The sequence below is a fragment of the Labrus bergylta genome, chromosome 14 (assembly GCF_963930695.1).
Source record: "Labrus bergylta chromosome 14, fLabBer1.1, whole genome shotgun sequence".
Lineage (NCBI taxonomy): Eukaryota > Metazoa > Chordata > Actinopteri > Labriformes > Labridae > Labrus > Labrus bergylta.
The window spans coordinates 15811880-15835260 of NC_089208.1; the positions used below are offsets into that span (position 1 = coordinate 15811880).

Consider the following 23381-nt stretch of genomic DNA (forward strand, 5'->3'; position numbering starts at 1 on the left):
AATCTCTGTTTACATTCCAGCTCAAACTGTTACTGTATCAGCTGTCAGCAGGATCTGGTTTTCAGAGGTAATGAGTCAACTGACCTTAAAAATTCCAGGACTCCACAATATACAGACAACGTTTCTGATCTGTGCATTTTCAGGATGACACTTTGACTACATGTTTGTCTTTCTACATGCCTGTAATGTGAGTTTTCACTGAGATGATTCAAGGGCATTTAATCCTCACCATACACAACAGTACCACTGTGCACACAAAAATCCTGCTGCATCTTAGTCAGCTGTAATACAATAAGGCCGCCTGCTGGCTCTCCAACCGACTGTCGTCTTTAGCTCATTAAAGACGACCCAATCTGCTTATCTGCTCTTTGTATGTTAATAGGATAGAGCTGGACACAGCAGTCACATACTGTAAAAGCACGGCTGTTTCGCATGGTAGCCAACTGAACTTGCTCACAAACACAACATCATCTGTAAGTAGAGACAGACCTGTACAGTGTGCGCCACACACAAGGAGATACAAAGAACAGTGCATGTTTTCACTTTCACTCTTCGCCCTCCGGAATATAATCCCTGAAAGAAAGGAGCCCATGAATGGAGCTTGCTACAGTGGCACGCCTGTCTGTTTAGACCCTGTGCGGGCCTGGCAGACAAGGAGCAGGGTAGCAGCCGGCTCAAAAGAAGTTAATGGTATTAATGAGACTGTGGTATCTACCAGCTGTTAGTGTGTTAGCGCCTGGTGTCTCTGCTACATGAAGCATACATATGCAGCCGCACTGTACACAGACAACTATGCAGACAGCGACTGGTGTTGTATTTCCATGAGAGCAGAGCAGTGTCCCCCCCCTACACTCAGTCTTTTGTAAGGCCCTGATTTGGAGAGCTGCCCAAAAAAAGACCCCAAAAAAGCTTTCTCTTGTCCTCTGTTAGGGTTTCACCCCTCCTTCCCCTTCTTTTACCCCTCTTTCTACATGACACCATACTTCAAAGTGTGCATGGACTGTCCAGAAGCCCCTTACCGATCATAGTCGTGCCGCCAGCAAGGGCAGCCTTTGACCCCTGCGCAAAGTCATCCACGGTGGTGGTTCCACGATATGGCATCTGGAAGTGGGTGTGGATGTCGATGCCACCGGGGATCACCATCTTCCCGTTGGCTTCGATGGTCTTCACCCCGCCAGGCACAATCAGGTTGTCTCCGATCTGCCTGTGGAGGGAAGATGGAGTTGTTGCATTTGTATGTTGAGAGGATGTTTAAGCCACAAGAGTTTTCAGACAACAGACTAAACTGCATGGTGGGATTTTTTCCGGGCCTTTTTTCTTTTATATATATATATATATATGTGAATATGACCAATCTTTATACAATCTTTGACAGTAGAGAAAATGCTCATATTAACTCCCACAACTTGGAAAAGGTTCCTGAAATGTCTTTTTTGTCGAAGCACCAGTTGAAAACTCAATATTTTATATATATATATATATGAGACAGAAATTCTTGCATTTAAGCAGCAGGAACCATCAAACGTTTGACTTATTATCAAAATATTTCTCCAGGGATTTGTTTTCTCTAATAATCCTTGCAGCTCGAGATGTCTCCACATTCAAGCTCCCCTGATATAGTTTTAAGTAAGAGGGGGAAAAAAACAAGTGATACCGGCAAGCAACTGAGTTGATGTTAACCTACAAAACAAAACAAAAAAAACAATGCAGGTAGCGGCTGAGCATTGTTGGAAACATCTTGACTTTTATTCTAGTGCTACATTTGCAGGGATTTTAGTTGATTTCAACGGACAGACATCTTTATTCAGGGATGAAAGTCAAAAGCTTCAGAATGACCACAAAACAAAGTGAGTCAGGCTTGAAGCAGTACATTGTCACCATGTCAACACATGGACATTTCGCCCCTGTTGTTCGGACTTTATAGAGCAGACCGACCAGACAGACAGACAGGCGAGCAGAGGCCAGTGTCTCTGTGAGTTCGCCAGCAGCCCAATGCTCCAGCAGGCATCTGGGTGCTTATTATGCAACACCAGGCTTTCTGTGGGTGCCTCTCTCTGAGCTGCCTCGCTGAGAAACAGGGGGGTGCGGGGACAAAGAGACTATAATGGGAAAATCAAGTGGGAACAGAACAGAGGGGAGAGAGAGGACAGACTGATTCAGGGAGCCACAGAAAGGAATTCAAACTCCCCTCTCTTTAGTCTGATGGGGCGGGGACATGAGCATACGAGCACATAAAAATGGGGACTAAACTGGCTGATATCACTTTGTCTTTGAGCCAAACGGCCTCTTAGCTTAACTGTCTCTGTTTTTGGTCCAGACCAGCCAGCAGGACACAGTGTGCCGGATGAAGCAGCTTCTGTGATTTTCTATGAAGTTTCTTTATCGACAATTCTGCAGAGAGTTAATGAGGCTGCTTTATTCAGTTTGGGTTATTTTAGGCAATAATAGTAATATTTGCTCTTGACTTAAATCATTAAGGTTCCTGTAGCATGCAGAGACGCAAAACATATTCCCTTCAAAAGGTTTCCTTTCACACTACACATCCCTAAAGCAACCTAAATTCCAACAACATAGATTCATTTGAAAATGAAAAGGAACTGAAACTGAATGATAAACCCGGATGTGGGTGGTGGTATGAAATTCAGTATGAGTGAATAAAAGCAGAGCAGAAAGGAGGACAGCTCAGGACTTACTTAATGACGCCATCCTCCATGTAGATGTCGGCATGGAAGGACTGATCATCGTTCACGACCCTCCCGCCTTTGATCAAAAGCCTGTCGCTCTGAAGAAAAGAAGGGAGGGGGGGGAGAGAAAAAATAGAAATGTTATGATTCAAGGCCAATATTTCATCCAACAAATACCCAGTTTTGTTTGAAATATTTTCAAGTGAAGCTTGATTGGACGATCCACTATGTCAGATTATTTCTGTTCTAAACTTAGAGCTGGACAGGGTTTCTCTGTTTTGCAGGGTTGGTTTATTTCCTTATTTTTCCACCCATAAAAGAAGAACAATGTGACATTCATTCACTGATTCATGGCTAGGATGTTTGTCAGTCGTGTCTCATTTTAGGGCACAGCAAACAGTTTATCCTTTGAGTCTGTCTGTCCCAACTCTCCAGTTGCTCTGGTTTGCAGTTTGATTCTCTTTGAGAGCAAGCAACCAACATTTTCATCGGATTCAGTCCTTAAGAAACAGACAAATCAAGAGCCAATCTCACATTGTTCCACGCTTAAAATGTGAAGTAATGTTTTTTTAAACCAATGCAAGTACTTATAATAGTTTCCCAAATGACCATGGGAAACGTCCATTCACATTTTTAGATAGTAAAAGTTGCCTTCTGTTATACACGAGTCAGACATTGATCACAGTGTTGCTTCTTGATTGTTGTGGCTTCTTAATAATCAACCAATTCTTAAATTGGCAACTTTATGACTTTCAGTATAGTCAACACCAAATGTAGAGTTTGTCCTTCTTTGTGTAGCCCATTAAACGATCTTTAAAAAACAGAGACGCTTGTTCTTTCATGTTCTGTTCTGTTGTGAACTATACAACTTGGGAGTGTTTGACTTATCCACAAAAATAAGAAACTAGAAGTTAGTCACAAAAAAAAAGCAAAGCAGCTTTCAACTCGTATTTCTGTGCAGTCAAATGGCCCTGACCTGAAGTGGAGGTTTATTTGAGCAGGTTTGAGATGGTGGCTGGAAGCAGAACTGAAGCTGCTTTGAAGGACTGATCATGGATTAACATTTGAACCACGGTTATCCGGATTTCGTTACGTAACATGACCATGGATGGATGTTATTTTCTCTGTATAATCCATTTATCTAAAAAAGATCAAATGCGATCGGCTGTATTGATTAGTGATCCTGCCATGAGGAAGACTTTTTTTTTATAAATCTGCATATAAAGAATAAAATAATTCCATGCAAATAAATCCTGCCGGGATGTGCTACACTGAGACCACATAGCTTTGTCGGCTCTGATGAAGCCTTCAGCATTACATCTGGTAATGTGGGTTGATCTGGGCGTTGCCATGATGCCACACAGTCAGACATCATATCTGCTGCACCAAGGACTACTCGAGCGGGGCGTTGTCATGGTAACAGTTCGACTGCAGGAAGACAGACTAGAGAGGAGGGAGAGTAAAGCCTGCTTGTGCTGACTGTTAGGTAGTTAGGTCACCAAACAACTGGCTGTCCAACATGTCAAAAAGCTGTTACCATTATTCAACTTTAATGTGGGTTTTGTTTTGGGCAGTTTTTTGTTTTGTTTATGAAATAAGAATACGTAGGCATAAATATATTTAAAAGTAGCCTACAACCTGATAAATCAGTGATGAAACTAACATAAATCAAAGCCCATCATGAATGTCTCTGTCAGAAAAGCTAAAATAAGAGAATTATTTCCAGAGTAAGTAAAGTCTATAATATTTGCAAGACCACTGTCAGGAGATATAAAGCCTTCTTGGTTAAACAATAAAATAGAATTGCAAACCAAAAAGGACTCTGAGCCTTTGCTAAGAGGGACAGACTTCCATATTTTCCAATCAGCACATATGTCCTGTGATTTATATTCCTGGCTTTGGACCCAATGTTTCATCACTATAATGAACTGCAGCCACTCCTTTACATAGCAGAAAAAAAGGAAAACGCTGATATAGGCTTTGTATGAAATTCAAATGGTACGACTCAATATCTGCAAAAGCTCATGAGCACATGTAAAGTGTGTACTCTTGTGTTTGTGTGTGTGTGTGTGTGTGTGTGTGTGTGTGTGTGTGTGTGTGTGTGTGTGTGTGTGTGTGTGTGTGTGTGTGTGATGGTGATGGAGTTGTGTGAAACAGAGCTCAGAGCCTTCCTAAGAAACCACACCCTGAAGCAACACATTACAACACACACAGTCATCAGAGGCTGGAGAAACAAAAGCAGCATACATCATACTGTGGAGCATGGCTGACCTGAAACTGTCACTCATTAGCTCAAAGACAATACTTTTTCTATTTGATTCTCAACTTCAACATGAAAGACAGATATGCATTACTGTACTTAATTTATCTCAGTGAAAACTGGACTCAGATTGTAGTCTAATGTGGATTATGAGGACATAATTAAAGCCAGACGCCTAAAAATGATGAACAGAAATCACAGTTAACAGACATTACCTACACTGGATAAGAAGAGAATATACATCTATTACTGAACATGCATACATGATCATCATGCACTCATCATCTTCCGTTAGAGGTAAATAACTTTGCAAAAATATAAATTTTACCACAATAAATCGATATTTTGTGTATTCCATCTACATAACAAAGAAAATAATAAAATCCTCACATTTGAGAAGCTATGAATGGATAATCTTTCTTAATTCTATATCTGATATTTGATTTAAAGGTCACATATAATGCAAAATACACATCAAAACGTTTTTCAAACACTAATACGTGTCCCTATCTGTCTACAAACCCCCCAATTATGAGAAAGTCCATCCTCTCTGTCTTTTGCCTGCTCCACTTTTTAGAAAAAGTGTCCTCAAACAGGCCGTTTCGAGATTTTCCCTTCACGACATCACAAAGGGCAGTAACCCCTCCCCCAGGTGGGTGACACTTCCACAGCTAGGTGTTTGTTCTGCCCTCTGAGTCTGCCTTCTCACCATAAACAATAGGGCAAGGGGCAAAAAAGCCAGAGCTAACCCAAGCCCTTCCAGAGAGGGGCGTGGTCAAACACAGAAACAGCCTGTTCTGAGCAGGGCTGAAAATAGAGGCGTGATAAAATACAGCATCACGGTGAGTTTTAACAAGAAACTTCACGGATGTGTTTTGGGGACCTCTGAGACTTATCTAAACTTGTTGAAAAGGAGGATATGTGAATTTTTAACAATATTAAAGCAACTTTTGATTGGATCTGGTATAATTTAGTATGACATAGCAATACAGACCCGCTCCAATCAACGATTTTTTTAAATGTCATTCATAATACTGCAGTGAAGGGAGTGCACTCATGCAAGGGTGCCATGCTGAATTGGTGCTCTCTCGCTCTCCTTTTGTATCTGCTGATTCCAATCAGTACAGACATAATGAAGTTATCTTCAGTCAGTAGAAAACTAAGATGTTCAAATGTTTAACGTGAACAACCCTCAGCCATTATTTGAAAATATAAAGGTACAGGCAAAAAAAAGCATGACCATACTGTCACACAACATCAAGAAACGCCTCATTTTAGTTGAAGTGGTGGTAGTGCCGTTTGGTAATGCAGTGTGGGTAACCGGGCTGTCAAGCTTTTCCAAAGACACTTCGTCAGAGAGAGCAGTTTTTCGGCAACACTTCTTAATTTGTCATGCAGACCTTTTGAATCTATAACAAATACTTTCCAGCGCTCATGTCATTCAACCACAAATAGCAATATGTTACACTACAACATTTCGGAGAGGAGTGGGGGGGGAGTGATAGCATGTGTTTCCCAAGGGTGCCACATTTATTGACCAATGTGAGCCAAAAGGGGAGACTGTTTATTGTTTCAGAATGTATCCAGCTTTTAGCACTTTTTCCAAAATAGGATTTGCTTGATATCTTTTTGATTATTTCTACCACCGCAAAGTCAATCAATAAACTTAGTTCATTACGTGTGTTCATGTTTACACATGTAACAAATATTTTCCTTTGGTTGTGTAACAGCATCATTACTAGAGTTGAATCCATCTGTGCTTTTCTGTGGTTAAAGTAGAATATGTGACCATTCTTTTTTACGAGGTAAATGACACAATACTATCCACATACTGAACACAAACCAGTCATGTTGTTGTTTCCAGTTTTGTTTGCTGCCAAGGACGATTTACCGGCATTCAGTGGCTGATCATGCTGTGTTCAAAGGACTGGGTAAGATATCTCAGATGGGACTGGACTGTTTTAACATGGTGGTGAGCCGTTCTGGCTATGTGTCTGATAATATAATATGGAAATGTCATGTCATATAGATTCAATTTAAAACACACATCATGCTTCAGTTATCTATGTTTTGGTTATTGGATCTCATTCCCAACTATCCTTGAGAGATCACCATGGGATATTTTTTTTTTTATTGGGGGTGGGGGGTACTTTTATTACATTCAGCTTCAAACAGTTTCAAACACAGTGACAGTAGTGTGGTGTGGTATTGTATAGTGATAGTGGTTTTGGGCTACACAAGACATTAATGATGATGTTGATCCTGATTTGCTCTGACCTTCCAGGGTCACTGACCATGCCCTCATTTGTCAATAATGTCACTGTAACGGTATAGAGTATTAGGAAGAGGAAAATCATCTTACTGGATGTGCTTTTTTTTAACGGTTCTGTTGTTACAGAAAAACAATTCACTACACGTATATGTATGTTCAGATGAAAAGCAGATATCTGTGTTTATTTGCCAAACTGTTTCCAGCCAATAAAAAACAAAACAGAAATGTGTTTTTGTGAGATTTTTTTTTTTTACTGTTTAATGAGACCTTTGGCTCCAGCCATCACACATATTTCTTGCTCATCTCCCCTTTAATGACTGTGCTGGTGTGTGTGTGTGTGTGTGTGTGTGTGTGTGTGTGTGTGTGTGTGTGTGTGTGTGTGTGTGTGTGTGTGTGTGTGTGTGTGTGTGTGCCCCTGACCTACTCCCAACACTTAGGCCTCATGTAAGCAGCGGAGGATTTGCTGTTTTACTAGCGTAAGTCACCGAGTGCCGGATTTCTTCAGCTGGTGATGAATTAGGACAGTTGAAGAAGGATTAGTCTCAGCACGGACATCACGCAAACAGCACAACTAAATCATCTACAAATGCTCATAAACGTTCTGCTTCAAGTCGCAGAATTTTTTTTTCACATTTATGCAAATCAAATCAAAGTTAAAGCTCCAGTAAGGAGTGTTTGGCTTGTAATGAAAATGACTGAAATTCCTAGTGACACCTCTGTATAACCATTGAAAGAAAACAAGACCATAAGGAAAATATTGAAACATTTTTACAGGTATTTCATATGCTTATGTCATCCCTGCTGCGGGGTAGGGCCTCATGCATTATTATGGTTGTGGCTGGTCTGTCTAGCAGGTGGGTGTGCTGTAGCTGTTTGCTCGAAGGTTAGAGACCCATCTCAACTCTTCCTCTGCCTGTTACTAGGTTACTAAAGTTAGTTTAAGACGGAATTACAAGTATGGTGTCCGCTATTGTTGGGCTTCAGAACTTATCTTCAGAAACCAATGAGGGACACCACTGACACTACCTCCATGTTTAATACAGTCTATGTTTCTTACATGTACAGGAGAAGATCAGCAATGAGATAAATAGTCCTTCTTGTACACAAGTCGCACCAAAATCAACACAAAATGAAAGTTCCTCACAGGAGCAAAAAGAAAGCGACATTGTTAAGGAAGCTGCGTGCTGCTTCTGATGCTTTTTATAACCAGAATGATGCCACTGAAAAACGTTCCTTTCTTCAACTGCACCGTTTGCAGGGTGCTGACAACCTCATCTATTAAATTGCCAGTAACAAAGTAGACTGAAGGTCAAGTGGGAAAAAAAAATCTTGTCACTCAACTCCAGAGAAACAAAGCTCCCAAAATAAAGCACCTCACGCTGCACAGGAAACTGTCATTTTCTGTTCCACACGCCAGCAGTAATTAAAAATAGAAGACAGGATGCCATTCTTGTACTACGACAGTCTGAACTTTTTCCACTTTAGCAGACGGGAGGGAGAAGGTCTCGTAAACTGGGATGCAAATTACTGTAGTGGCTGGCTGCTCCTGTGCGCTGCTTAATAAGTGGGAGCAGTGCTGGAAAACTGTGCGATTAGCTGTTAGCTCTCCATTAGCTGTGACAGAGAGCGCTGTGTGTGGCTGGAGGGCGGGAGGCAGGGACCAGTGGAAGAGGGAAGTCATCCTGAATGAGCACCAGTTCCTCTGTTGCCTAGCAAGCAAAAAAATATTTACACTTTGCCCAAAAACTGAACAGGATTTTTTTTTATACATTATAAGAAAGTGAAAACAAGGAGGCGTATCAATCTTAATTACTTGCAGCAGCTCCTACCAGCAACAGCTACACAGAGGGATCCTGCTTGTTTGGACTGCTGTCTCAGTCATTAAGTCTGAAAAGTGTCTGAATCTAGGCATGTGTGTGGAATTACATCAGCACATGACAAATCCAACAGGGGTTGTATTTTCCTGCACATCCAAACCGCTAGTTGTTCACCATGGCAACAGCTAGGGTGGCCAAGGAGTACTTGGTGTCAACTCTCGCCCAGTTTTCTGCAGCCTACGTGGTGACAATGATCGCGCGCTCTGGTGTGGCAGAGCTAGTGTTTGTGGTGCGTCTACGGGGCGAATGAAGGGTTTTATTTTCCCCGTGCAGAGACGCTGGTTTCATGCCCACAGAGGCTGCTTCCAGCTGGAGAGGATTACTGATGACATCTACCAGCCTGGAACAACACTGAGGCTGCTGTGAGCGCAGTAAGAGAGAGAGGAAGGACCACACCTAGAAATGTGACAGAGCCGTTCTGGTGGAGAGCAGATGTGAGGAAACAGCTGGAAGAGAGCAAGTAGCCATGGAAATACAGAAGGAAAGACTGAGAGAGGAGGAGAGTAATGACCACATATATTCTGTTTCTACCTTCCTTATGTTTTTTTGGTTTGTTTATGACAACAGCACTAAAATAAAAAGCTGGCATGACATGGGATGGCTGTTCAAAGCTCTACATTTTTGGATATATATATATATATATATATATATATATATATATATATATTTTTTTTTTTTTTTTTTTTTGGTATAGTGGTTGTTCTTAGAAAATTAAAGAATACTCAAGCTGCTCTCTCCAGTGGCAGAGCAAACCATTGCACCTTTTAAGAACAACCTTTTGAATCTACATCCAACAATGCTTATGGTGTCTCAATCCAGTGGGATCAAAAACTTGTAGGGGATTAGTGTTTGGTGTTAGGTTTGCAGAATCCCAGTTTCAAGTTTGTTGAAGCTGTTGTATATTTATTTCATCTTCAGATTATGGCCTCTTTTCGGCTTTTTAAATTGTGTATACTAACTCTTCCCAGGCCCTTCATCAGATCCTCTGCTCCTGCAAACTCAGTGGTCTGTTCAACGCTGCTTCCAGCTTTATAGCTGAAGGCAATGTCACTTGGACACAACAATATGGTTTTGACATATGCTAATGATTGACACAGCTGTTCTTAATTGGAGTAGTAAATTATTGTGCGTGTTAGTTGTACGGCGAGTGGTGACTCAAGGAGTGTCTGCTGCCCCCAGTGGTGGATCTAGGTATAATTTCATAGGAAATACTCTATCCTGTAAACACTCACTTCTTACAACCAACAGCAACAACAGCTGTGGAGAAACCAACATGGAATTAATTTTTTGGGATTATGCAACTCTGTGTATTAGAAAAAAAGACTGGACTTGCATAATATGTTTTGAGCAAATATTGCTAAAAGCTGTACAGCAGGGTGAATAGTGGTTAGTTTGCACGCCTCATGTACAGAGGCTACAGTCCTGAGGCTCCTTTGCCCCATGTAATTCCCCACTCTCTCACTTTCTCCCTGATTTCCATCTATACTGTCACATCGTTGCAACAAAGGCATAAAAAGTCCCAAAACAAATCTTTAATTAAAAGCAGGGTGGAAACTTCATTGTTGCATTATGTCTGAAGCCACTCAGATTGCAACAGTAAATGTAAGTATTAGAAATAGCCTCCAGTCCGGGACGCCCAGCCACTGCTGATGTTCCTAAAAACTGCATTTCTGCAGAAGGACAACAGGGGAAGACTCGACTTATCCCAAAACTAAGTCTGATCATATAAGTCATCATCACTTCTTATGGAAATAAAGCAGTGACTTACTTCTCAATTGATATAAACATATTTGTAATACATTTTTGCATGTCGTAAAATTATAGTTCCCATTTGGTGTCTAGATTATAAAGCAAGGTATGCTAAAGGGTGTGGCCACCTTTTGTTGACAAGTTGTTATCTGTTCAAGCTGAAAAAAGTACTTTGCCGAGGCTAGAATTAGCTAATTAGTGCCCATATATGCTGATAACTCTGCGCTTTTCTCGTCCAAATATGGTCACTTCTGGCTCCAACAATAACAAGATGGTGGACACAATTCCCACAACAGTCCACAAACCAATGGCTGCCAATATGGTGGCTACATCCACTACGTCAGAGTTTATGGTTCCCCTTAAGTGATGTGAAGCATCTTTGTCTCTGCTCTAGGTCAAGGACATCAGTGACAAAAAGTGAAGGTTCAGCTGGATCACAAACGAGTCAACACATTGGTTACAACTTGTTGGAGCCTTTGAGAACAACGATGTCCTCACAGAAAAGTTTGACTTCCGTGTCCAGATAGCATATCTTGAGGTCATTAAGCTTCAGATGAACTTAACCATGGTTCTGATTTTACAGTTTGTGATTTACATGCCTCATACTGAGAGAGAAGGCAGATTTTATCTTAAGGGGTCTATTTGTTCTCCTCTACTGTTGCAGTGATGATTTGGTCGGTGGATATTGGTGCTGTGGCATGAGTATCATGCCTTCTGCAGGTCACATACCCACAGTTCTAAGATACAAGAAAGCTGAATAGACACCCAATCTCTTTGTTGGGGGTAGGTTGGTGAAAATCAAATCCCTAATGATTGTGTTAAACATGCCATGGAAAACTCTGGCCCACTTTTGCACATTATAGACACATGCCCTACTTAAAGACATCAAGAGGCTGTGCTCTAAGTGCAGGGGCAGAAAAAAAAAAAGATCTCTATAGGATAAAGCTCGCCCAGCTTCCCCTAGATCTCCCATTTGGTGTAATATCAGCTGAGGAGACAGGACAAAGCCCAGCAACACACCCCTGACTGCAGCCTGAGCTGCAACAATGAGAACTGGAAGGCAGGCTCACACACACACACACACACACACACACACACACACACACACAGAGGAGGGAGTGGGAGAGGTTTCTCTGCTGTTGTAAGACACACCATCAACCTGCCCTAAAATTCAACCTCCACCCTGTAGATGCACAGTCAAGAGTCTGAATCTTTCTCCTTCTCGTGATGCAGGCCCGACTACAAACGCCCTATTACAAGGCCGGCTTATCACAGCTCCTCACAAATGGGCGTGTATTCCCCCCCCCCCCCCCCCACCTCTTTTTTTTCCCTCTCCTCTCTTCTCACTCTGCTCTGCACCAGCCTGCAACATGAACAGTTACCCATGTCTGCACACTGCAGAGAACACATTTCATTCTTAAATTCAAACAAATTAAGGAATCTTAGAGTGCCATATTCATTACTATGTATTTTTGCGATGAATTGCAAATTATGATAATTAGTTTATTTTGGGTGGTTTGCCAATCAACTGACACCACAGTTAGGCTATGACATTAGTATATTATAGCCTATATTATATATTATTATTATTGTTTGAATTAGACTTACGTAAAAATGTTTATTAAATAATTGGAGACAGACAGCCATCAGAGCTCTATATGCTCTAATATCAGCAATCAATTAGGCCTGAAATCCCCTCCTTTAACGAGAAGGGCTGGACACGTTCATGCCGAAACGGCTAAAACATGACATTTTTCATTGAAAAAGAGTCCCAATGCCACTTTTATCACGTTTGTGTTACATTTAAAGATAATTCATTTGGATCTGGTATAGCCTATAAAAGCACATCAGTGCAATTTTCTAATGATGTGCCACCAAACCACGTTTAAAAAGGTTCATTAAGTACGATCCGGTCACTATGAATCCGCACCCATGCACTGCAGACAGCACAGCAGAAGCATTACAGTGATTTTTTTTTTTTTTTTTTTTTTTTTTTATGGGCGAGCCGGCTCGCAGCAAGCATGCATCCCCTCAACAAAGAAGATGCAGGACACCTTTAAGAAAACGCCTCATCTCCCTGCCTGCCTGTCACTATGGCAGCCAGTCATGCCTCTCAACAGTGCGGATTTTTTTTCCCCCAGTGATCAAGTCCGACAATAAAAAATGAATTAAACAAAAGCTCCGAGTCGTGCAGAATTCATGTTTTGGATACATCGCCGCAGCGGTGATTTGCTACTAAAAGTTCCAACAGCCAGTGAAGCATAAATAACTCCTCTACTCACTGTGATCTTTGGAATGTTCTTTTTTCCTTGGTTATACATTTTCCGTCCGTTTCCACCTTCAAAATCAAGCTCAGAACAACAATATTCCCTCTGTGCGGATGCTGCAGCGGCCCTTCGGCTGGATGGGAGCTTCGGGGAATGGTGGCCGCTCTGTCAGTGAGATGTAAAGTGGCTCAGAGAGCTAAAGGAGCGTCTGAGCTTCAGTCACCGGCCCCTCCCTCAAAGAACACGAGCGTTGTCACAGGGTTTCCACCAGAGGGCGCTTTGGAGCAGCATGTAAACAGCCTGCAGCCAGTTGTCTAAAACACTGTGCCGTCACACATATTTTAGGCTCATTTACAGCATATTGTTATCCATTAAGTTATCATAATTTTTTGCCTCAAAAAGGTAAAATAGTCTAAGCAGCTGGTTTAAATGTAACGCTCTGTAGTATGTTCAGTTTAAAACTGCCAAAGTCACTCAGGGGGGTCAATGGATCAATGTGGAAGGCTGGTAATGATTAATTGATGAGAGGAGAATATGTGGCTCTTTGGGAGGAAAAACAGGGCTCATGAATCCCTGCACAGTATAAAAAGCACTCATATACACATTATTGTTTTATCATTATAATAATGATGTTGATTCAAAAAGGTAAGTATATAAATAAATGTATGTTAGAAGGGAATTTTAAAATGAAAACACAGGTTGTTGTTTTTTTTTAACATTATCTGATGTCTAATAAACACAACAAAGATTAAGTGTACATAAGATTATATGCTGTAATTTCATAAATTCAGGGTCAGGTCTATTAAAAAGAAATCAAATCAATATTGGTTTCAACTTAGCTATGAGTGTAAATCTCTATCAGTTATTGCTTGCAGATTTTGGTGTTCTGATTTCCTGAAAAAGGGAGGGGGCCAACTCGTGTGGCAGCTGTCACAGAGCTGGACCACCACCACATTACACACCCCATGTGTCTACACGCACACACACACACACACACACACACACACACACACACACACACACACACACACGTACACACCCTCTCTGCATGCCCCCAGCAAGCCATGTGTCTCCATTGTTTGAACCCATGAGGACTAATGCAAACATAATGAGGAGGCACATTATTAAGGGTGTGCCTGTCTTTGTGTGTGCATTTGTTTTTATACCACGTTCATCAGGTGTAAACTTAAATATACATGTACTTATTAATTCTCATTGTTTTTAATATAAATACAGATTCACATCTGACTGTAATTTTTTACCCTTTTGGTTATGACCAATCTCTTAATCAACATCACTGACTATCTCATTTCTTCAGGTCTACGCACGTTTTTTTTTTTTTGGTACAGATTTTAAATTAGTGAATCTCTTTAATCGGACAGAAGATCTAACAGACATCTGTATAATACACATAAGATCTGTCATCTACATTAAAACTGAGTTGTTCTCTAACATTGATCATCTATCTGTGTTGATGCCTAACATGTGTGCATACATTTGTATATCTACATCGACTTGATATCTTGCCTAATATAATGAAGAACAGTGATTTCTTAAAGACTCTAAACATAATGTATGATGAGTACATGTTTCCAGATTGTTGGAATGTTCATTCAACATTTAAGAGTAGGTTGTCATCCCAAATTTTCAAAATCAAAAATGTTGAGAAGACTGAGAAAGAAACCAAGAAGCTTAAAATATTAGATTTTTTTAAAATAAATCAGCATCCATTGATTGTTTTCTTTCTGCCTCTGGCTACACAGTGCCTGCATGCTGACATGTCCTTTAATGGCAGTGAGTCAGTGTAAAGCATTACCTCAGCATTCCCTGGCCTCTGAGAATGAATCAACCACACAGTTGAAGTTTGCAGGCCTGCTACCTCTGCAGAGCACATTAAGCAGCTGACAGTGAGAGACAGACAGGACTCAGACAGATCAGGGATGCAGAAAACACTCAGTCAGGTCCTCAGAGCTGCATCAGCAAACTTTGCACCTTGGTGGCCCCAATGAGAAGATGCTCATGTTAACTACACCGGACACTAAGGTGTGTTCACTTCATGCCAAAGGAGAGCATAGAGTATGGAAGGTGCATTTTAATTTCACTCTGCAAAGTGCAAACATATTCGATTTCATCCAGGGCTCTGCATGAGTGTAAAATGAAAACATACATACTAGCTCAAGTTTTGCATTCTGTGATACATCTGAAAGTAATTACAAACATATTCATGTAGTTGAATAATGAATTCCCCAATAAAAGTTGCAAGACTTGCAAGAATGGCATAAAAAGACTAGCAGAGCTCACATTCATACTTTAGAGTCCTACATTTCCCATAATGCCACTCAACAGTATTAAACAGAGATTTCTCAGTCTGAACCATCCATTATCTAACACAGCGTATCTGTTACAAATTTGATCAAAACCAAGCAGCGATAACTCCAATGACATCACTATGACATCATCAAGCCTGTTTTCTCAGACATGACAAAGATACTTAGAAGCCACTGATTCAATGGACTAATAAAATAACGATATGGCTGACATGTAAGGGAGGATGTATGTCTATAGACAGGCACAAGTGTATGAGTGCATATGATGGGATGTTTTGCATGGGTGCGGGCAATGCTCCACCCAGTCTGACCTCCACCCTGCAGAAGAACAAAGAGGGGGCAGGGGGTTGTCCCAAAAACCAGCACTCATGGACATCTGGCCAACCACTCCTCTTTCTTCACTCCATTACTGCTGATTGCACTAATCAGATCTCCACAAAAGGAGAAAATCTATAACCATTATCGTTAACGTTTTAAAAGCAAACCTATTGAATTTATAAAATATTTTACCTTAGCCTCACGAAAACCATGCATATTAAGGGCTTTGACTACTACAGCTTTAAAATGTAAATTTCTTCCTGAATAAAATGTTGAATAAATTTAAATTTGAGTAAAAATGCATCATCTTGAAAGGGGAAAAAGAAGGACAAAGAGAAACTAGATCATGGCACATCACACAACTGCAGCACTTTCACATAGTCTGCACTAAAGTGTTACCATTAAGTCAGGCGTCAGACTGAACTCGATGATGTCAGTAGTAAACATGTCCTGACTCTGTTGTCAGTCTGATCTTTTCAAAAAGTTTCCAGACAAGGCAAAAAAAAAAACACTGCCTCACTCTGTGTCTGTGTGCTTCTGCTGAATCATCCAACCCCTCAGGAGGTGCAATATTGCAGTTCGCAATCAGACCACCAGATGGGGGATGACGGCCTGCCAAACTAAGGTAGTAGACTGTACAAACAGTATGAATTCAGAGGAGAAATTAATTTAACTGGTTAAGGAGGGAACCTTTATCCTTTAATGTTAGTTTTCTCAAATATTTAGTTTTTGAATATCCATCTGTCTATCAGCTTAACTTGTTAGTTGATTGATAAATATGCTGAATTTAATCTAGTTTCATTAGATATTTTTACCCTAGTTTTCAAGTTACCTTAGTTTTCTACTCACTGTTCACTCGGGGATCCACTTCATCCAGTTGAGGTACGGTCAATCTCTAAACCATGAGCAACATTCTTCTCTCTCTCTTTTTTTTTGAGTGGATGAATGGCATTTTTACTAAAAGCTTTAGGAATGGTGTGCAATCTCTAAGAGGTACCTTTCTTCCCTTTTGATGGCTTTTTCAGAGGTTTAACCAAATCAGCAGTGACTTTAATCCTGCTGTATTGCATATCACAACATACATAACAAGGCGTTCACACCACCATTTCTATTTGGATACATTTTTTGCAATGTTTTGTCAGAGTTGAATGCACCCCAGGTGTTGACAATTGTGGAAGATACCGTGTTGGACTTGGGGGGGGGAGAAAGAATGAGTAGTTTTCTTTTGTATTTTGTTTGTGAAATTATAATTTTCATTAAAAGCACATTTTGGCTTATTATAAACTTTAATGCATGTTTTGTTGGAGAAAATAATGTCTCTTTTTTTGGCATTTTGTTTCCTAACAAAAGAAGTTAAATGAAAATGTTCCTTCAAAGCATATTTTAGAGTTCTTAAACACTTGAATGCATCACTGACAGTAATGATGTTACACTCTTCATAGCACTATATGGCTGATGAACTTTACCCTTGCTTAAAGCAATGTAGTATGACCAGGAAGCATTTAAAGCTGTTGTTCCATGTGGCCGTTTGTCTAAAAAAACAGAAAACTTCTAGGGGACTTTGCATCTATGGAGTGAGGCTGAAACAGTTACACCTGTTCAGGAAACATGCAGAGACTGAACACATGACTGACAAGAAATGATGACACAAAAATGAGAAGAAGGTGCCAGTTGTGGACATTAAAAGTATTCTTGAAAGTTGAGACACATCATAACGACGACAAAAAAAACAACAAAAAAACAGAGACCTCAAGAAGAAGAACAAGGGGAAGAGGGCCATCTAGAAGCTGGAGACTCCACAGACAGTCAGTAGGTTTTCTACTTCTTCTACCACTGACATTTGTTTGTGTGTGGATGATACTAGAAACAGTGAAAGAAGAGCTCTTAACATAGTTAGACTGCTGTGCTCATTTTGGCTCTTGGTCTCTTAGAACTGTGGTCCATATCCTCCTTATCGACAGTGATTTAAATATTTTTCCTGGAACAGACATTTGCATTCAGTAGATTAAATATCAATATATGATTTGGGTAAATTGGAATAGAAGTCAAATATGTTACATCTTGGCATTCTGGTTCCAAGCCATCTGCTGTAAGGCCACACATTAGCAATAGCAAAGGGGTGACAGACAGAAAAAAAACAGTTCAAACACACACTGGAAAAACATATATATATTTATGAGAACACTGTTTTCCTTTCTGCTGGAGATAATGTTTAAAAGTTCTACAATAGATAGCTAGCTAGATAGATATTTATTGGCATTGCAAATTAATACAACAAAACTCTGTAGGAGCAATCCAGCTGCAGCATATAAAAAATATAAAATATGTTCACATATACCAGCACACACACTCAAACACAATCCAAGCACACAGAATAATGTGAGCTCTGAGGCGTTTAAAATCAGGCAATCACCAGGTCTTGTAACTGTTCTGCTTTTTGCTGTCTCCATTGAATCAGTTTGAATCAAAGGATTGTGATAAAAAGATCTGCCTCTATAGCAGAAACAGCAGCAGACAGCAATGTTTGATGGAACTGGACTTGGAACAGAGCAGTATTTAAGGTGTAGAAACAATGAGCGAGACTTGCGTCATCAGCCAATACATCCCTTCAGAGTTTTGTGCGACTCAAACTTATGTGAGAGGAAGCTATTATCTTGGAGCTTTATAATTAATGTGTGTCTTTGTCAGTTATTTCTGCAGCCACAATAACAAAAAACTCATTTCCTCAGTGCTGACTAAGAGAAACACATAGTATGTGATGTATTGCTCTTCTTTTTATTTTAAACATAAACTCTTTAAACACAACCATTACTGCTGCTGCTGATTTCAGAACAGTGTCTCTGTCTGATGATGGTCACATTAAAACAGAAATCTTTTTTTTTGGTTTGTTTAAACGTAATCAATGAAACATTGTTAATCAGAGTTTTGCAGATTGTTTGTGTGTTTCCTGATTCTCATGTTACATTCATTATTTTCGTGTTTGTGTTTTTGCCCGCCTTGCAATGACTAACGACTAGCAGTCATTTACACTTTGTCTGACAGTGTTGTTCCTCTCTCAGACAAAACTGCAAGTGTATCTGTGTGGGTGGGTTTGTACCAGGCCTAGAGAGAGAGAGAGAGAGAGAGAGAGAGACAGAAAGAAAGAAAGAGGGAGAAAGGTCCATGAATGATCACGTTTTGTGCCTCAGTCTGATAGTCGAAGTACCAACTTTTCTGCTAAATACTATTAAGCACTAAATGTGAAAAATCCCGTTTGGTGTTGTTGCTTGATAGCATTTAAAAATAACATATTCTTCTCATGAATGAGATGATTCGATAGGAAACAATATAAAATGATGAGAAACGAAAGATACGATTTGATTCGATTTGATACATTCGAGAGATATGTCCATAATAACAATCTTCATGTCACGATTAGGGTAACTTGTGTAAAACAAGCAACAAATTAAAATTAAAACCGCAAGCGGTGATGAAGGGCCCTCGCACCCCTGTGCATGTCGGGGTGTGTCGCGACCGCGGGAGTGCAGCGGAACGTGGCAAAGCAGCAGGCCGTGCAGTTCGATATGTGTAAAAGTCGTAGTACTGGCATGTTGAAATAGGCAACGTAATGAAGATCACATAAAATTTTGACGTAGAGCAGTTCAGGCTGGCACTGTCATGATAGCTATGAAATACGGAGCAAATTGAGCATTGTGTATAGGATGTAGTACTTATTCTTTGCAGTAGGGGGCGCTATGGTTGAAGTTGACTAATGTTATGTCAATGTGTTCAGAGGCCAACCCTGAACATACCTGAGATGTGGGAAAAAGATCAGACAAAGTGTACAAGATGTAGTACTTACTCCTTGCAGTAGGGGGCGCTATGGTTAAAGGAAATGATTGTTATGTCAATGTGTTCAGAGGCCAACCCTGATCATACCTGGGAAATTTTAAGCAGATCCAAGAAAGTATGTATGATGTAGTACTTAGTCCTTGCATTAGGGGGCGCTATGGTTAAACTGTATTATTGTTTTGTGTCACTGTGTTCAGAGGCCAACCCTGATCATACCTATGTAATTTCAAGAAGATCAGACAAAGTATATAAGAACTACAGCCACTTCCTGTTTGATGGCGATGTGATTTGTGGACTTCCTGTTGAGTTTTGGCCGTGGGTTGAAGAGGAGGTTTTTTGTCATGTTAGAAATGCATAGTAAAATTCAGAATTGTAGGTTCAACGTGCTGCGGGGGCTGAATGTTTGAAATATTGTAGGGGGTGCCACTGAGCCATTAAGCCACGCCCACTCACTTAAACGGTATAACATGTTTGACTTTACTACCAGGATTATATTTATGAAGTTTCAGGACAGTACGACTATGTTAAACCCGTGAAAAAACTACTTCCTGTTTGATGGCGAGCGACGCGTCCGTATGGCCACAGCGTTGGACGTAGGCGTTTGAGCTTGAAAGTGTTGTATGGCCAAGGTGTTAGCATGGTCCACACCAATTTTGAGGGGAAAATGAGCTACCGTGTAGCAATGGCTAATGCTAATTGAGAAGCCGTAACTTCCTGTTGTCAACAGGTGGCGCTGTGACTAATCAAAAAATATTAATCATGGATGTGTTCAGGGCGGGTCCCGTATCATGCAGGAGACATTTTATTATGATTGAACACTAGATGGCAGCGATATAAGCGTTTACTTTTTTGGCAACTTGCCAAAACGCTCAAAAAAACTTAAAATGCACACCACGGCCACGCCCTTTGACGAAACAACGTGCAGAGCACAACGAGATATGCTGAGCCTGTCTAGAACGCACGGACACTGAGTTTGCGCCGATCGGATGAGCGCCCTCGGACAAGTGCGTTCAAATAGAAAGGCTGTAATCGGCGATTTTGGGCCATTATCGTGAAATTGAAGTTTAATTTGTGGACTTCCTGTCGGGGTTTTTGAAACGCTGCAAGAGGATTTTTAGTCCGTCCCGAGAAGCTTAATATGCATACCAATTTTCGGGAGTGTACGTGAAAAAAACCTTTATGGGGAGGCCATTTTGAAAATTTGAAGGGGGCACCACTGAGCCATTTTGCGAACTCCATTTACAAAACCACCAAAATATCACGGTTCGTGCTCGGGCCCTAACACATGAACTTTAGCTTTTGGCAGATCTGACGAAACAACTACAAAGTGGATCATCAATCTTTGGCCCAGGGTGCTCTGGTACCAGGAACATCCCTATGCTTGAACATGGTGTTTGTTATGGCCAATCCATGACTAGCACAGAAGTCCAACAACAAAACACCACTCATGATCAGATCGGGCAGGCCGTTCCTCCCAATCACTCCCCTCCAGGTGTCCCCGTCGTCGCCCACGTGAGCGTTGAAGTCCCCCAGTAGAACTACAGAGTCCCTAGGCGGAACCCCTTCCAGGACCCCACCCAGAGACTCCAAGAAGGCCGTGTACTCTGAGCTGCTGTTAGGTGCATATGCACATACAACAGTCAGAGCCTTCCTCTCTGCAACCTGAAGTCGCAGAGAGGCAACCCTCTCGTTCACTGGGGAAAACTCCAACACAGTGGCGCTCAGCCGGGGGCTTGTGAGTATGTTAGTGCCCCCGACAACACAGCTTCCGGGTTCATGCAAACTCCTCCACCACGTTAAGGTGGCAATTCTTGGAGGAGAAGTTTTCTTGTAGAAAAATTAAAACATTGATATTACATTTATTTCTAACTTTAGATCCTCCTATGTCGAACACAATGGTCCCTCATTGGGCCTACATTTCAAACAGAAATGGGCCTTCAATTTGTTGCTTCATGATTACAACACAACAGTTGTTGCATTTTTTTTTCTGTGTTTAGTGTATCAAAGTCACCGGCACTGTGGTTTTACTTCGCCTACTTGTAATATTTGCTGGTCCAGACCCCTAGAGATGATAGAACATTTGTTTGGTCCAGCCTTAAGACTGTCCAGTCCCATCATGTTACATTGGTACATCTCTTTATTCTCTTGATGGACTGAACACCTCGCAGTATTGTTAAAAATAAGTTATTTTAGCCAAGCACATGTTGATAGACTCTGACTCTGGGTGGGAAGAGTGTCTCATTTCCCAGACCTTTTGACAGACACTTCTCCACTTCTCCACATACACCTTGGAAACACATTTTGGTTAGCTGAGCTTAACTTTGTCTGCTAAAGTGACTCTGGATTACCTGTTAAGGTGCTGTATCTATTCTCCAATGAATATCTGATTCCTTTTTTGTCAGAATGATTTTAATAGTATACAGCTTGTAAATAGTTGTTGTATTTTTCACTCCTATAGAGTCACCTGATATTAGAGATTGTGTGTATGCTCAACATACTTATTGATCGTGGAAGTAAACGCTAAAGACCAGGGTAGTGTCAGAAAGTGATTTGGCAGTGTTGCAACAACTTGTGCTGTCATCCAAAACTGAGCTCCCTAAAGCACTTAGCTGAAGTTGGCTAAAGAGCCTCTCATTTAAATGTGCAGCCGACAGCAGGACAACAGAAGTGTCAGAGTAGACGTGAGAGGCAATGTAAGGTGTTGCCTACTGGATATGTGCTAGGTCTATTTTAAAGGGTTGTTCAAGTCTGTATTGTATCCTTCATCTTCCCTCCAATGTAATTAAATGTATGCTATGGATTATTATTATTATTATCATTATTCATAGGCTACTCAGCATTAAAACGAGATGTTGTTTGGTTATTGCTTGTGATTATGTAAATATTTAAAAGTGTGCCAACCTGCCAATGGAAATTAGCCTATGTTTGGCATATTTTGCATATTTATGTGCACTGTCCATATCTTAAATAAATAAATAGCTAAATAAAACTGTTATGTCTTTTACTCATTTAAAAGATCAAGGCAAAGCAGTATTAAACTAATTTTTTATTTTTTTTTATTTGTCAATTTTATTTCATCAAAAAAAAAACAATAAAGGTAAGAAAAACAAACAAACATAAAATCTCAAATTGATATGCACTTATAAATGCAGAAGCACCTCTCCTCATTCACCTCATTTCCACATGCTGCATCTTAGCTTACAAAAAAAGTTCGTCTCCTTACCGTCTCATCTCCCAGGTTCCGCAGCACGTCTTCTCTCCCTCCTCTGCTCCTGCTCTGAGGTGAGTCCCCAGGGGGGCTCTCAAAGCCCTCACTGGCCGGGCTCTTCGCCTCCTGACCAGTCTCCCGTTTGGCGGTCCTCGGGGTCCGGGAGCCCCTCTGGCCGACGCTCAGGGCGTCAAAGTCAATGGTTTTGCTCTCGAAGGCGTCCTCCACGCTGCAGAACAAGCCGCCGTGTTTCTGCCGGGGCACCTGGTCTGCCGTGCCGGGCCGGGCCAGATAAACCGGCAGGTCGTCCTCTACCTTGTCCCGGTTCCCCCTGCGCCCTGCCATGCTGGAGCCCTGCTCAAGTGACCGGGAGAGACGGGGAAACTAGAGTTGAAGTGGAGTGTGTGTGTGTGTGTGTGTGTGTGTGGGGGGCTGTGTTTGTGTGGTGGAGTTTTTTTGAAGCTAAATACGAGATGGCACAGTAGTGGTTCATGATGCAGCATTATTATGTTTACCCCACTTTTAGAGCATACTGGAGCCTGAGGCAGGATTTTGGACTGGGTATTGGGACTTCTGACTTCTTATTTT

At 41.0% G+C, this 23381-nt stretch overlaps 1 protein-coding gene across 3 annotated transcripts in view; it reads right to left on the minus strand.

Annotated features, from left to right (window-relative positions):
* dpysl3 (dihydropyrimidinase like 3) overlaps positions 1-23153 on the minus strand; it is a 44045-nt gene extending 20892 nt beyond the window's left edge. For 2 of the 3 annotated variants that reach the window (XM_029278154.2, XM_029278153.2), the window contains exons 1-3: positions 22809-23153; positions 2694-2782; positions 1020-1204 (exon numbers count right to left, since the gene is read on the minus strand). In XM_029278154.2, the coding sequence (XP_029133987.1) occupies positions 1020-1204; positions 2694-2782; positions 22809-23138 (604 nt within the window). In that variant the 5' untranslated portion in view covers positions 23139-23153. Of the gene's footprint in view, positions 1-1019; positions 1205-2693; positions 2783-13124; positions 13295-22808 lie in introns of those variants that run through there. The other variant, XM_020638299.3, reaches the window with a different exon arrangement.
* Between the last annotated feature and the right edge of the window lie 228 nt (positions 23154-23381).